The sequence below is a fragment of the Gopherus flavomarginatus genome, chromosome 1 (genome assembly GCF_025201925.1).
Source record: "Gopherus flavomarginatus isolate rGopFla2 chromosome 1, rGopFla2.mat.asm, whole genome shotgun sequence".
NCBI lineage: Eukaryota > Metazoa > Chordata > Testudines > Testudinidae > Gopherus > Gopherus flavomarginatus.
In genome coordinates, this window is record NC_066617.1 from 116,885,715 (window position 1) to 116,900,415 (window position 14,701).

Below are 14,701 nucleotides of genomic sequence, written 5' to 3' on the forward strand. Positions count from 1 at the left end.
GAGTCTCTGATGGTGCTGCCAACTCCACCTAGACCACTGAGTCTGATACAGGACCAGTCACATACTCCGGGGAACAGCTGTGGGGTTGGGCATCTGCTGGCCCCTTCAACACCTGAGGCTTTCCAGGCAGCAAAGGACCCAATCCCACCAAGCCTTCAAGACCCCTCGTCAATCAAGGCAACTGAGGACAGAAAGGTGCAGAGTGCAGTGAGCTCCACCGTGGTGCTGACTACTGTGGCACCATCCAGGGGCAAGCCCTCCATGGTCCTGTTGCAGTAGTCATTGGCCCATTGCCAGTCTCTGGTCCCTTGATACTGCACAGAGGCGCAAGCAGGTACTGCACTGCCATGGTCTCCAGGGAAGGAATCCTCTTCGGAATCTGAAGGTGAATCTTTTGCTCCACCCAAGACCTATAGGTACCCAGCCTACACTCCTGACTTCAGTACTGGCCCTCCTGCCAGCACCTGGCCACCAGGCCATTGGTTGACGCAGTGACAGTACTGGAATTTTGGGGTTTTCCCCCAGTACATGGGCCCCCTTCCCACCGCACATACTCGGTGATGTCAGAAAAGTGAGCTACTGTTTCTGCCTGGCACCAGACCCTGACTCTGATACTGACCTTGGTGCCGACATCCAGGAAATGGCCCCAATGGAGATGGTGGAAGTGGTGGTAGAGGAGGAGGAAGCCTCTCCTCCAGCACAGGCCTCTTCCTTGTTATCATGCTGCCACTAACTAGAGATTTCAGTGTCTAGTGCACTCCTTGACCCCCCAAAACCTTCCCTGGGGAGACCAAGACCCGAACCCCCTGGGTCTTAAAACGGGGAAATGAACTATCCCCCCTACCTTTCTCCTCCCAGACTTTCCCCTCCCTGGGTTACCCTGAAAGATACCGTGATTCAAACTCCTTGAATCTTAAAACAGAGAGGAAATTCACTTCCCCCCCTTCTCTCCCCCTCCCAGTCTCTCCCTGAGAGAGAGACACTGATCCCAACTCCTTGGATCCTAACACAGAGAGAAATTAACCTTTCCCTCCTCCTTCCCCCTCCCAGACTTTTCCTGAGAAGTACACTGATCCAAATTCCTTGGATCCTAAAACAGAGGAATCAAGCTTTTCCTCCCCCTTCTCTCCTTTCCCCCACCAATTCCCTGGTGAGTTCAGACCCAGTCCCCTTGGGTCTTACACAAAAATAAAAAAATCAATCAGGTTCTTAAAAGAAAAGCTTTTAATTAAAGAAAGCGAAAGTAAAAATTATCTCTGTAAAATCAAGATGGAAAAACGTTTACAGGGTCTCAGCTTCACCTAGACCAGAGGGACTCCCCCTCCCAGCCTAAGTACAAGTTACAGCAAACAGAAGTGAAATATCCTTCCAGCAAAATACACATTTGCAAATAAAGAAAACAAACATAAATCTAATCCACTTTCTTTCTATTACTTACTATCTGGAACCTGAGAGACTGTTCAGTAAGATTGGAGAAATCTGGTTACATGTCTGGCTTCTCTTAATCCCAAGAGAGAACAAAGAACAGGACAAAAAGCACAAAACAAAGACTTCCCTCCACCAAGATTTGAAAATATTTTGTCTCCCGATTAGTCCTTTGGTCAGGTGTCAGCCAGGTTCACTGAGCTTGTTACCCTTTACAGGTAAAAGAGACATTAACCCTTAACTATCTGTTTATGACATCACCAGACAAGGCTATCACAGGCCCTAGTAAACCACTCCCACAGGATGACTTCAGGGCCCACCAGGAGCTCCTGAAAAGGGTTGCTGCGAACTTAGGCCTAGAAGTTGAGGAGTTTAAGGAGTCAGCACGCCGCCTAATCGACATCCTGGTTGCAGCTGCTCCTTCCAGAATGACTTTGCCCATTAATGAAGTGGTGATGGGCCCGTCAGAACACTGGGGCAGACTCCTCCTTCTCTGCCCCCTATCTCAAAAAAGGCAGAAAAGAAATACTATATCCCAGCCAATGGGCTTGAGTACCTTTTACTTACCCTCCCTTGCTTCTCCCTCCCCAGGGTCTCTGCTATGGTTGATGAAAATTGAGAAGGGCAGACAGGAGCATTTGAGTGCTACCCCCAAAAATAGAGACCAAGAGACTGGATCTGTTTGGACGTAAGGTTTATTGAACGGGCAGTCTCCAGTTATGTGTATTCAACCAGCAAGTTCTGCTAGGGAGATATGAGTTTAATCTGTGGGACTCATTATACAAATTCAAGAACTCTCTGCCGCAGGAGTCAAGGGAGGAGTTCACTGCCATCCTAGAGGAGGGAAAGACTGTGTGATCAGGACCTCCATCCAGGCGACCGGATGCAGCCAACTCAGCAGCCAGGGTTATGGTGTCTGCAAACACCATGAGGCACTGTTCGTGGCTCCAATCTTCTGGCCTCACTTGTGAAGTACAGCAGTCTGTCCAGGACCTCCCCTTTGGGAGCACCTCTCTGATCTCAGAACAGATGGACTCAAGGGCCACCCTTTGTTTCTTGGGCCTTTACATACCTCCAGTTTCAAGGAAGCACTTTAGGCCCCAGCAGCCTCCCATGTTCACGGTGCCTCCCAGGCAGGAGTCCAACAAGAGGAGAGGAAAGAGGGGTTATAAGTGACGCCAACCCTTCCTTCCTACCACAGCCTCCCAGGGGCTAGGTAGGCCTTTTGAAGGTATGCCTGAGGGAGATATACCAATCTCAATTCCAGATCCATCTCCTCTTTTGTTTTTGGACTGCCTGTCACCCTTCAGCCTGGCACGGTCATATAAAACATCATACCATTCATTTAGTACTGAGTACAGTAACAGTTGGCACACACTTCCATTTTCATCCACCCTGCCCTCCAATCCCACACTCCTTTCCCTCTTCAGGGAGCTTTCTCATGAGCAGCTTCTCATCCAGGAGGTGCCAGCCTTCTACATCTTGGGGCTATACAGGAGGTTCCTTGAGACTTGAGAGGGAAGGAGTTTTACTCCTGATATTTTCTAATCCCAATGAGGGGAGAGATCTAGGCCCATGCTAGACCTGGGTCACCTCAACATATCTCAAGAAACTGAGGTTCCACATGGTCTCCCTGGCCTCCATCATTCCCTTCCTAGATCCAGGAAACTGCTATACTGCCTTGCTCTAAAGGATGCTTATTTCCACATCTCTCTTTCATGATCACAGAATATTTCTCAGGTTTGTAGTGGGTCAACGCAACTACCAATTCACCGCTTTCCCATAGGTCTTCACGAAGTGTATGGCAGTGGTAGCAGTCTTCTTCAGGCGTCATCAAGGCATGCAGGTCTACCCATATCATAGAAGAAGATGATCTTGATGACCAGCTGATCAAAGGTCAGGCACAGGTCCAACACAGCATCAGTACTGTATGGGCCACCTTCCAAGCGCTGGGTCTGTTGATAAATGAGCAGAAGTCAACTCTACTCCTGGTTCAGATAATAGTTAATTGGGCAGTGTTCGACTTGATCCAGGCCAAAGTTTACCTCCTGGAAGCCTGATTTTGAGCTATGTCAAACCTGATTTCCAAGGTCACAGTCCACCCAATAATAACCACTTGGGTCTGACTTAAACTATAGGGACACATGACAGCATGTACCGACATGGTGCAGTATGCAAGGCTGTGCCTCAGACCCTTCCAGATATGGCTGGCATCAGTCTACTCCGCAAGCAGACACCACTTGGACTCAATACTCACTATTCTGCCTCCAGTCTGCACTTTGCTGACCTGGTGGAGAGGCTTAGGATCTGTAATAGAAGGGGTGTCCCTTGCTGGTCCTCCAGTGTCGGTAACCTTAGTCTTGGATGCATCATACTTGTGATGGGGAGCCCACCTCAGCAGCCTCAGGACCCAGGGCGTCTGCTCTTAGGACAAACTCTCTCTGCATATAAATAAATGTAAGGGAACACAGGGCAGTACGCTTGGCTTGCCAGGTGTTCCTTCCCCATATCTCAGGCAAAGTGGTGCAGGTCCTGACGGACAACACTGCATCACTCTTTTGCATCAACAGGCAGGGAGGAGCTCAATCTTCAGCCCTATGCCAGGATGCCCTCTGGCTGTGGGACTTGTGCGTGGACTACACTACTCACTTTGAGGCATCACATCTCCTGAGAGCCCAAAATGCACTGTCGCATTGCCTCAGCAGATCCTTTTCCTCTCACCACAAGTGGTCTCTTCACCTGAAGGAAGTCAGTGTCATCTTCCAGCAGTGGGGGCCTCCCCTGGTGGACCTGTCTGCCATCAGACAGAACAGGAAATGCCATCAGTTCTGTTTGCTGTGCAGGCACAGCAAGGTTTTCTGTCCAATACCTTCCGCTAGTGGTCAGACTGCCTACTGTATGCTTTCCCAACGATCCCTTGGGTTCACAAGGTCCTCCTGAAAATCAAATGGGACAAGGTGAAGGTTATCTGGATAGCACAAGTGTGGCCACGCCAACATTGGTTCATTATGCTTCTGGACCTTTCTGTGGCAGCTCCACTCGTGCTCCCACTCTGCCAGGATTTGATTTCACAAGATCACGACCAGTTGCTTCACTCAGGCCTCACTTCTCTGCACCTGACAACGTGGTTGCTGCATGGCTGAATCCTGAAGAACAGGCCTGCTCGGATTATGTTCGACAGGTCTTGCTAGGTAGTAGAAAGCCTTCCACCAGGTCTACCTTCCTGGCCATGTGGAAACGTTTCACTTGTTGGGCCTCTGAATGGAACCTCTCTCCCTCCCGTTCTTCTCTGCAGTCTATCTTGGACTATCTGCTCCATCTGAAGTGTCTGGGTCTGGCTCTGTCAAGGGTTCACTTGGCAGCCATCTCAGCCTTGCACCCTCCAGTGAATCAATGTTCTTCCATAAGATGACGGTCAGGTTTCTCAAGGGGCTGAAAAGACTATCCTCAGGTTTACGAACCAGTCCCCCCCCCATGAGACTTAAATCTCGTTCTGTTGATGCTCCTGGGGACTCCCTTCTATCTGTTATCATCATGCTCCCTGTTGCTTCTCTCTTGGAAGATAACTTTCTTGGTGGTGATCACCTTGGCCAGAAGGGCCTCTTAGATCAACACCCTGATGTCAGAACTCCTTTATACTATATTCTTCAAGGACAAAGTCCAACTGCAGCCCCATCCCACCTTCCTACCAAAGATGGCATTGCAATTCCACAACAACCAGGATGTTTTTCTACCTGTCTTCTTTCCAAAACTTCACAAGATCGCTGAGGAACATCATGCATTGGATGTTAAGCGGACCATCACCTTTCATATCAAGAGGATTAAGTTCTCTATAAGTCCACACAACTCTTTGTAGCAATAGAGGAAAGGATGAGAGGGTACCTGTGTCATCCTAAAGGATATCATCCTGATAAATTACCTGTATCTGAGCTTTCTACAAGCAAGCGAAGATTCCACTTCCGGCCATTGTGATCACTCATTCCACAAGAGCCTAGACTTCACTGACAGCATTTCTCACGCAGGTACCAATCCAGGACATCTGCAGAGCTGCAACCTGGCGATCAGTTCATACCTTCGCTTCCCACTATGCCATCATCCAACAGGCTCATCATGATGCCCATTTTGGGAGAGCAGTATTGTAGTCAACATATCCATGAACTCTGAGCTCACCTCCCGGAATACTGCTTGTGAGTCACCTAGTATGGAATGGACATGAGCAAGAATTGAAGAACTAAAAAATGGTTATTAACCTTTTATAACTGCTGTTCTTTAAGATGTGCTATTCATGTCCATTCTATGATCAGCCCTTCTACCTCTCTGTTGAAGTTACTTGCAAGAAGGAACTGAGAGGATGTGGGGCCTGTGGCATCCTTTATACCGACGCATATACACATGACTCGAGAGGGGGCTAATGGATACTACTTAAGGAAAAATTTCAGGCATCTGTGCACGTGGTATGCACACAACTAGCATGGAATGGACATGAGCAACACATCTCGAAGAACAACAGTTACAAAAGGTTAGTAACCAGTTTTTAGAATTGGAAAAGGTACAGAGAAGGGCAACAGAAATGATGAGGAGTATGGAACAGCTTCCATATGAGGAGAGATTAAAAAGATTGAGACTGTCCAGCTTGGAAAAGAAACGACTAATGGGGGATATGATAGAGATTTATAAAATCAAGAATAGTGTGGGGAAAGTGAATAAAGAAGTGTTGTTTAAGCCTTTACATAATGCAAGAACACAAGAGGTCACGTAATTAAATTAATAGGCAGCAGGTTTAAAACAAACATAAGGAAGAACTTCTTCACACAGTGCTCACTCAACCTGTGGAATTCGTTTCCAGGAAATGTTGTGACGGTGAGAAACATAATTGGGCTCAAAAAAGAATTAGATAAGTTTGTAGAGGATAGGTCCATCAATGGCTATTAGCCACGATGAATAGGGACGCAACCCCATGTTCTTGGTGTCCCTAAATCTCTGACTCCCAGAAGCTGGGACTCGACAATGGGATGAATCACTCAACAATTGCTGTGTTCTGTTCATTCCCTCGGAAGCATCTGGCACTGGCCACTGTCAGAAGAGAAGATACTGGGCTAGATGGATGGTTGAGCTGATCTAGTATTACTCCTGGGGGATTTCTGCGCCAGTGCGCATGCACAGAATTCATGTGTCCCGCATAATTTTATTTTATTTATTTATATATTTATTTATTTCAGAAAATGCAATCTGCCCCAGAAGTGCTGCAGTTCTGTCTTTCGCCCACCAGAGGCCACTGTGATGCCAGAACAGCAGCAGTCTGTTCTGGTGCCACAATCGCCTCTGGTGGGCAAAAGGTAGAACTGCAGCACTTCTGGGGCAGATTGTATTTTCAGGGCGGGAAAGGGGGGAGATTTTTTCTGTGTGCATGCAGTGGCACATATTTCCCCCAGAAGAAGTTCATCACAGCACCTGGCTTATGGAGCCAGATTAGGACAGAGTGTGGCAGACAGGGCTGTTGGGGGTTCCCAGACTGGGGTCCAGAACAGCTAGTGGGGAGGGGGGGGGAAGACTGGAGTGTGGGCTCAGAAGCTAGTGGGGTGACAGAGTTAAGCCAGAGTCTGAATGTGAGTAGGGGTACATGGCCACATGGGAAGGGGAGAGGAGGCTGCAAGGACCCACTGGGATGGGGGGGTGCAGGAATAGGGACAGATGTGCCTGACTGAATGGCAGAGGTTTTGGATCAGCCAGGGTCTGCATGGGGGAGGTTCCCCAAATCCCTAACAATCCTGCCTCTCTTCCCCTTCCCCAAAAAACTGTTCCATACTTCTCCCACCCACACCCAACAAACCTGCAGGCTCAGTCCAGACTCCTTCCTTCTCCATCAGCTCCTCTGCTACCCCTGATGCTTCCAAGTCTTTACACTGCTTTACTGTTGGTCTGTATTGTTACAGATGTACTTGCTGACAGATATTTTGAAATAAATTACCAAGATAATTGAAACTGGCTTGATTATATTGTGTTATTTTGGCAAATAAAATATTCGGAATTTTAAAATATTTTGCGCGGAATTTTATTTTTTGGTGCAGAATTCCCCCACTAGTACAGTATGGCCCTTCTGAATCATACTTATAGCTCCAGTTTGGCCTTGACAGCATTGGTTTTCCAATCTCCTGACCTTCTCGAACAGAATTCTATTAACGTCACCGTTGGACCCAAATCTGATCTCTCAAGACCACGGTCACCTCCTCTACCCTAATTTTCAGGCCATCCACTCGGCAACCTGCATACTCTGTAGCTGACACCTCAGGAGGATGTTTGTTTAAATGGAGTTCAAGTTGTTGTTCTAAATAGTAGGAAACCTTATACTAGATATACTTACCTGACAGAGTGGAAGAGATTCTCCATCTGGTCCCAGCAAAATGGTGTTTTTCCCCTATCTGGGCTCTGATCCATCATGTGTTGAGCTATTTGATATTCCAGAAACAGCAGATTCTTCCCATTTGTTCCATCAAGGTCCACCTTGCAGCTGTCTCAGCTTTTCCGATCCTGTGACAATCAGATTGCTAAAGGGTTGAACTGTTTATATCCCCAAGTAGAGGATCCATGTGACTTAAACCTGCTGTTAATGAAGCTAATGAGTTCTCCATTTGACCTGTTGGCTGCCTGTTTATTACTTCCTCTCAATGAAGGTAGCCTTTTTTGTGTCAATTACATCAACCAGGAGAGTGGATGAATTACAGGCTCTAGTGTCTGAACCTCTTTATGCAGTCTTCTAAAAGGACAAGCTGTACCTGTGCCCTCATCTGTAGTTCCTCACCAAAGTGGTGTCTCAGTTCCATATTAATCAGGCTACCTGTTTACCAGCTTGTTCCCCTAAGCCTCATACTCATAAGGATGAGGAGAGACTTCACATGTTAGATGTCAGGAGAAGACTAGGATAGTGTTGGCGTTTTACCTGGACAGGACTAAATAATTCCAATAATCTTCACTGTTGTTGTGGCAGCTGTAAACTGGATGAAGGGCAGGTCCCAACTCTTCTCAAAGAAACTCATTCTGGATTTCTTTTGTATATGTTTGTGCTATGACTTGGCCAATGTAACCCCTCCAAAGAGAGTGTTAGCACATTCATCGAAGGCTGTAGAGGTTGCAAATACCCTTCTTCCCCAAGTGCCTATTCTGGACATTTGCAAATTTGCATACCTTTGCCGCCTCTTATGATGTTTCTCAACAATCTAGAGATGATGCCGAGTTTGTTGTGTGGCCCTTCAGTCTTTATTCAGGTAGACTCCGATCCCCCCCTCCAGATTGAACTGCTTATGTGAATCACCTGAAGTGGAATGGACGTGTGCAGTCAGTCAAAGAAGAAACAGTTACTATCATGTTCTTTGAAATGTGGTGCATATATCCACCCTCCTTCCTCTCTCTACTGGAGTCTGTCTGGTAAGAAGGAATTGAGGGAGGTTGAGCGCAGCTCTGTCCTTTATACCATCATGCAGTAGCAGAGGGCACATGCACCACCCTGACAGGTACCACTGAGAGAAAAATATCTGACAGCTGTGCACTGGGCGTGCACACACATGAAATGGAATGGACATATGCAACGTATCTTGAAGAACAACAGTTACAGAATAGGTTAGTAACCATGTCTTCTTGTTGTTTCTAACCCCTGAGTCTGCCATGTCAACAATAAACCAAGTAGATTGTAAGACCTCCATTCATTCTGTTACAGCATGAAAAAGACAACAGATTGGATTGCTTACTTGTAACATGTATGTATTTTTTAACTACATAGAAATGTTTGAAAAAGTATGAGAGAGATTTGGACTAGTTCAGCAACCCCTACATGTTCATCCACTCAGGAATAGATTGATATCAGTCCATCCGTTCCATGCTTTATGGTATTTAATGTGTTCCTCATTTGTCACCTAGACCACATCAGTAAGTAGAAGCTGAGACTAACTTGTTTCACAAGCTCTCTTCTCTTGTACTTGTGGCACATCCATGGCTTAGGGTAACTATGAATCTGTTGTTTGTGCTAATACTGTGGCTATCATTATTTCTATTACTGTCACCATAATAATTTCCCTGGTATATATCACTTCAGGACTGCAAAGTGACTATTTCATAGTCTCTTACTTAGTGTTCTCTTCATATACCACCCGTAACAACAACCTAGTTCACAGGCTTAAACTCCTTTGCTTGCAGAATGGAGAGAACTGGAGAAAAGTGCCCTCTCAGGCAGCCAGTCTTAGCTGCTCAGAGGGATGATGTTTAAACAGGTGCAGAGTAATTACTCAGGGAATGTTTTTATTAAGGGGTGTGGGCGAGGGGGCGCCGGGGCTCAACCCTCCCTGGGGAGGAGGGGAGCCACACCAGCCTCGTCTCGTCGTCCGAGGGCCTCTGCCCTCGGGATCGCAGTCCGCTCCAGCGGTTCAGGCCCTGTATGCGGGACCGAACAGCTACACAGTTACATAATAGGGGCCCAGCCCTGGGGTCAGGCAGGCACCAATACAGTTACCGTTACCGGCTCTGGCCCTCTGAGGCAGGGCAGAGCAGTGGCAAAGTCAAAGGGGGCCCAGCCCTTGGTTCGGGCAGGGCACCAAACACAGTTCAGTTAGCTCTGGCCTTTGGAGCAGGGCAGAGTAGTGGCAAAGTCAAAGGGAGCCCAGCCCTTGGTTCAGGCTGGGCACCAAACACAGCAGTTGGCTCTGGCCCTTTGGAGCAGGGCAGAGCAGTAGCAAAGTCAAAGGGGGCCCAGCCCTTGGCTCAGGCGGGGCACCAACAAACACAGTGGTTAGCTCTGGCCCTTTGGAGCAGGGCAGAGCAGTGGCAAAGTCAAAGGGGGCCCAGCCCTTGGTTCGGGCAGGGCACCAAACACAGTTCAGTTAGCTCTGGCCTTTGGAGCAGGGCAGAGCAGTGGCAAAGTCAAAGGGGGCCCAGCCCTTGGCTCGGGCGGGGCACCACACAGTTCAGCTAGCTCTGGCCTTTGGAGCAGGGCAGAGCAGTGACACTAGGCGGGAAGCGGGGGGAGTCTGCCACTCGGTTACGAGTGGCAGGGGGAACGCAGGCCCACCCACTCCTCTGCGTCCCAGCCCGGGGCCCTAGTAGTGGCTGACTCCGCTAGTGGCGGTCAGTGGGGAGATCCTGACCGAAACACACTGACATAGGCGCAGGGCCTTCTGCAGCCTGACTGTAGTCAGCTGCCCCCGGGCTACTTCCAGCCACCCCTCTGGTTCCTACCTGGTCCGTCGGGGTGTCCAGTACCATGGGCTCCTCCCAGTCCGGGCAGGGCGGTAGGTCCGGGAATACCTCTGGGACGGCAGACCAGGTCTGGTCTAGCGGCTCCTCGGGGCCGTAGTGGGGAAGGGGCAGCTCCGGCAGCTCCTGGTCGTAGCGACTGCGGGGCAGCTCCGGCAGCTCCTGGTCGTAGCGACTGCGGGGCAGCTCCAGCAGCTCCTCGTCGTAGCGACTGCGGGGCAGCTCCCTCGGGCCTCAGCGGCTTCCCGGTGAGGAGGGTCAGCGGGCACGTCTGCTCTTGCCAGCGGCCGGGGCCTGACTCAGGGCTGAGGCCTGGCTTTTATCCTTCCGGGTCGCTGCCTGACCCTTTGAGGGGCGGGACTTCCTCCCAGCGGTTCCGTCCTGGGGGGTGATTGACGGGGCTCAACCCTCCCTGGGGAGGAGGGGAGCCACACCGCCTCGCTACAAGAGGCAATTACCACACTGGTGCACTCATACATTGTTCCTTTTATGGTGTGTTAATGAGACGTATAACTGCACGTTACTCTTTTCAGGACTCAAAAATCTCCTCCATGGAACGTGGCCTCCGTGACTTGGAAGAGGAGATTCAGATGCTGAAGTCAAATGGAGCTCTAAGCACAGAAGAGCGTGAGGAGGAAATGAAGCAAATGGAGGTGTACCGTAGTCATTCCAAATTTATGAAAAACAAGGTAAGGAGAGAACAATGATCATAGCATAATGAACTCTGAGCCTTGGGGAACAGGTGGGAGAAGTAGTACTACTCATGTCATCAAATCCAGGGGTAGAGTTGAGACCTGCCCTGTACTGCGGGCATTGGGAGATATAGGAGAGGATGCATCTGCATTCTACTCTGAAATGACGAGACTAGCCTTAGAATATTTAACAAAAGAAAATGTAATATTTCAGGAAAAGTATAGAACTGTGGGCCAGGTTCTGCCTTTAGGTTTACGCTCACAGCTTCCATTGACTTAACTGAGATTTGTGCGTATCTTTGGTTCTTTTCTAGTTCTTATCTAGTTCTTTTATAGTTTAGGTTAATTAAGGGCATGTTTAGGTTAATTAAGGCACAGGTGTTTATGTAGACATGCCCTTAGTTTAGTAGCCTTTTCAAACATACTTTATGGAGGGAGAGAAGTATTTCTTCCCGTTGGACCTCTTAGATAACTGTGACATACCAAGAGATTTAGGATTATTTCAAGTCTGGGCTGAGTATGACCTGTAGTGGAAGGGTTTCTATTACACTGTCCTTCCAATAGTGTTGTCATAAAATGAGCAGATTCTACTACAGCAGTGATGCCAAGATTCATTCAAACTTATGAGTATGTTTGTTCTGCAAGGCAGGATGACATTGAGAAACACAGGTACTTTGGCACAGAGCTTGGTATCAACACTGCTTGCTGGACTATGTAGAGTTTAAGGTCACTTCATACTTTGTTTCTGCTGGATACTGTGGAGTGCTCACCACTGTATTTGTCCTGGAATGAAATGATTTGTTTAAACAATACAGTTCTAACCTGTTGGAGAAAGTTAAACACAAAGATTACAATCCCCTAAAGCAGAAATGTATATGGTAATAAGACTCGTTAGTGCTCCCACCACTTCAGTACATTGACTCACCTGAGGAAAAAGTCTGTTTTTTAAATAGTACTTTTTATCCTGTTGAGTTACCACTACCAAATAAAGGGGGGAGGGGGAAACATTTTAGGCATGTGCAAAGTCTATATGAATTTCCAAGCCTTCATACTGCCTTACCATATCCAGTTATTTCCCCCTCACTGTGTTAGAAACTCATGTCACCTTGTCCTCTCCCTTTACAGACTTTATGAGCCTATTTCTTTGTGATCAATTTCTGGATCTCTTCCATACATCACATACACTTCTGTCCTGCTGACAACTTCCTCCCTACCGTTTGTTGATTTAACAGCCTTATCCCTCTTGTGGCTTATGTCCAGCCACAATCCTGTCGTCTTCTCATATCCCTCTGTCTTGTCTTGCTTAATAAATGCACATAATTGTCCTTTTAATAATGTATTGTATTGATGTCAACAGCTGCTTCCTGGCATATTACTCGTTTACACCTTTGAAGTGAATGATTTTTCTCTCACTATTTCTGTCTCAATTTTTTACTTGCTCCCAATTTCAAAATGGTTGGGTAATATACCCTAGATCTGAAATATATAAATCTAACTGTAATCATGTTTGTAGTGTCAATTTTTAAGTGTAGTGATGAAACTCTTGCCTTTAAAATCCTGTGATCATGACAGCAAGGATGAGGGAATGAGTGACCAGTCATGATCTTGCTGTGTAGTTCTTTGTCACATTTAGTCACTGTGATGGCTGAAACAGTCAACTAGAAGACAATAAATGATAAACATTGAAAAGAATAACAATGTCGTGGCAGGTAGAGCAACTGAAGGAAGAGCTAAGTGCCAAAGAGGCTCAAGGGGAGGAGCTGAAAAAAAGAGTGGCTGGTCTCCAGGCCGAGGTCTCTGCCGTAAGATTCATCTCTTTGTGTGCAGTGGCCATTCACTGGGTCTTTGCTAGGTCTGTGGCTTTCTGGTAGCTTACACTTTTCTTCTTTTACATGACAGTAGAACTAACCAGTTTGCTCTGCTCTGTATCTGCCTCTTGTTCACATCAGCTTGGCATCTGTAGCATCACTGTTCAAAACACACTCTGAATACCCTGTTTGTTGTCTTAAATAGAATGATTCAACCAGATGGTAATTTGTTCTTTCATATTGGGACAGATTTTCAAAAGTGCTCAGTACCCACAGTTGTAGTTAAGATTTTTTAGAAGAGCTGCAGTTTTATTTAGACACCAAAATAAGGGCTTAGTTTTTCTACAGCATGTGTGGAGCTTTTTCAGATCTCTCTCCAGAGATGTAACAGTGGAAGCTGCTGAACACTTTTTTGAAAATATATTCTTGATGTAGTTGCCTAAATGAGATCTGTGCACTTTTGAAAATCTGGCCCTATATCATTTCTGCAGTATACATTTAAGTTTTTCCTTACTGTAAAGTACGTGAATGCTCTGGGTGATCAGTGTGTGTTCAAGAGCAGAGGGATGTGAACGCTTTAGGCTGCCTTCATTTCCTGTGCAGCTTTGAATGGTATGCACTGCATTCCTTCCTAAAGAGCTTGAGCATGATAGCTCGGAGGGGCTCAATATTCTGAAATTTTGCATCTGGGGACAATTAATTTATGACATTGCCTAGGACTATTAATATTGTGTACTATCTGTATGCAGGTAAAACTTCATCAGGTTAAAATATCTGGTCTAAATTCTCTCTTCTTCAGGTGGAGCCAAAGTAAATTCTCTTTTTTCAAAAGCAAAACTGACCAGTGATTTTACTCTAATTTGTGTTGCCTCTGAATTGGAGAATATTGTGCCATCTGAAGCTTATAGGGTTTTTTTGGTTGAGAGACGGTAAGAAAACTGAACTAGCCCCAAATTCTGTAATTACTTTCCATTTCTTATGCTGTACCCAAGGTAACGCATCTGGTTTTTGTTGTTCTATAGGAATAAAAGTTTGAGAGGCTGACCGCAGAAACTGGTACAGTTCACACTTAGGTACCTCCCTGCTAAATGGAATGAGGGATCTATTTATTGAAGTATTTGCTATCAGTAGAAAGAACTAAGGTGTCTAGCATCTAGTGTAAGATGAACATTAAAGTCAGAATTAAGTTAATGACTTACCATTTAATAGTCCTCTAAATGAAATTCTCTTTAACTTCTCTCCAGTTTCTCCATTAAAAAATGGAGAAAGAAATTTTAGACTCTCACCAATTTCTACACACCTACACTCATCTCCCCTATAGACCATTTTACTCCAGGACACAGATCTGAGGTGAAAAGGGTTAGAAAAACTTCAACAGCATCCAAGAAAGAGGATTTTTAAAATATCCGTCCATCAACAGGGTATTGTCAATATATAAGGAAATTTCCTTACTTTCATCTAAGGACTCAAAAGATTATTTTTAAGACATCTGTATTGCTATTAACACCTCAGATTATTAACACTGACTGTTTTTAA

The 14,701-nt window shown here is 46.6% G+C and overlaps 1 protein-coding gene across 13 annotated transcripts in view; it reads left to right on the plus strand.

Annotated features, from left to right (window-relative positions):
• The window catches only part of ERC1 (ELKS/RAB6-interacting/CAST family member 1), a 604,755-nt gene that overhangs the window by 155,077 nt on the left and 434,977 nt on the right, over window positions 1-14,701 (plus strand). For 9 of the 13 annotated variants that reach the window (XM_050918047.1, XM_050918052.1, XM_050918028.1 and 6 more), the window contains exons 5-6: window positions 11,199-11,354; window positions 13,067-13,150. In XM_050918047.1, the coding sequence (XP_050774004.1) occupies window positions 11,199-11,354; window positions 13,067-13,150 (240 nt within the window). The remainder of the gene's footprint in view (window positions 1-11,198; window positions 11,355-13,066; window positions 13,151-14,701) is intronic. The other 4 variants (XM_050918065.1, XM_050918069.1, XM_050918091.1 and 1 more) reach the window with 1 other exon arrangement.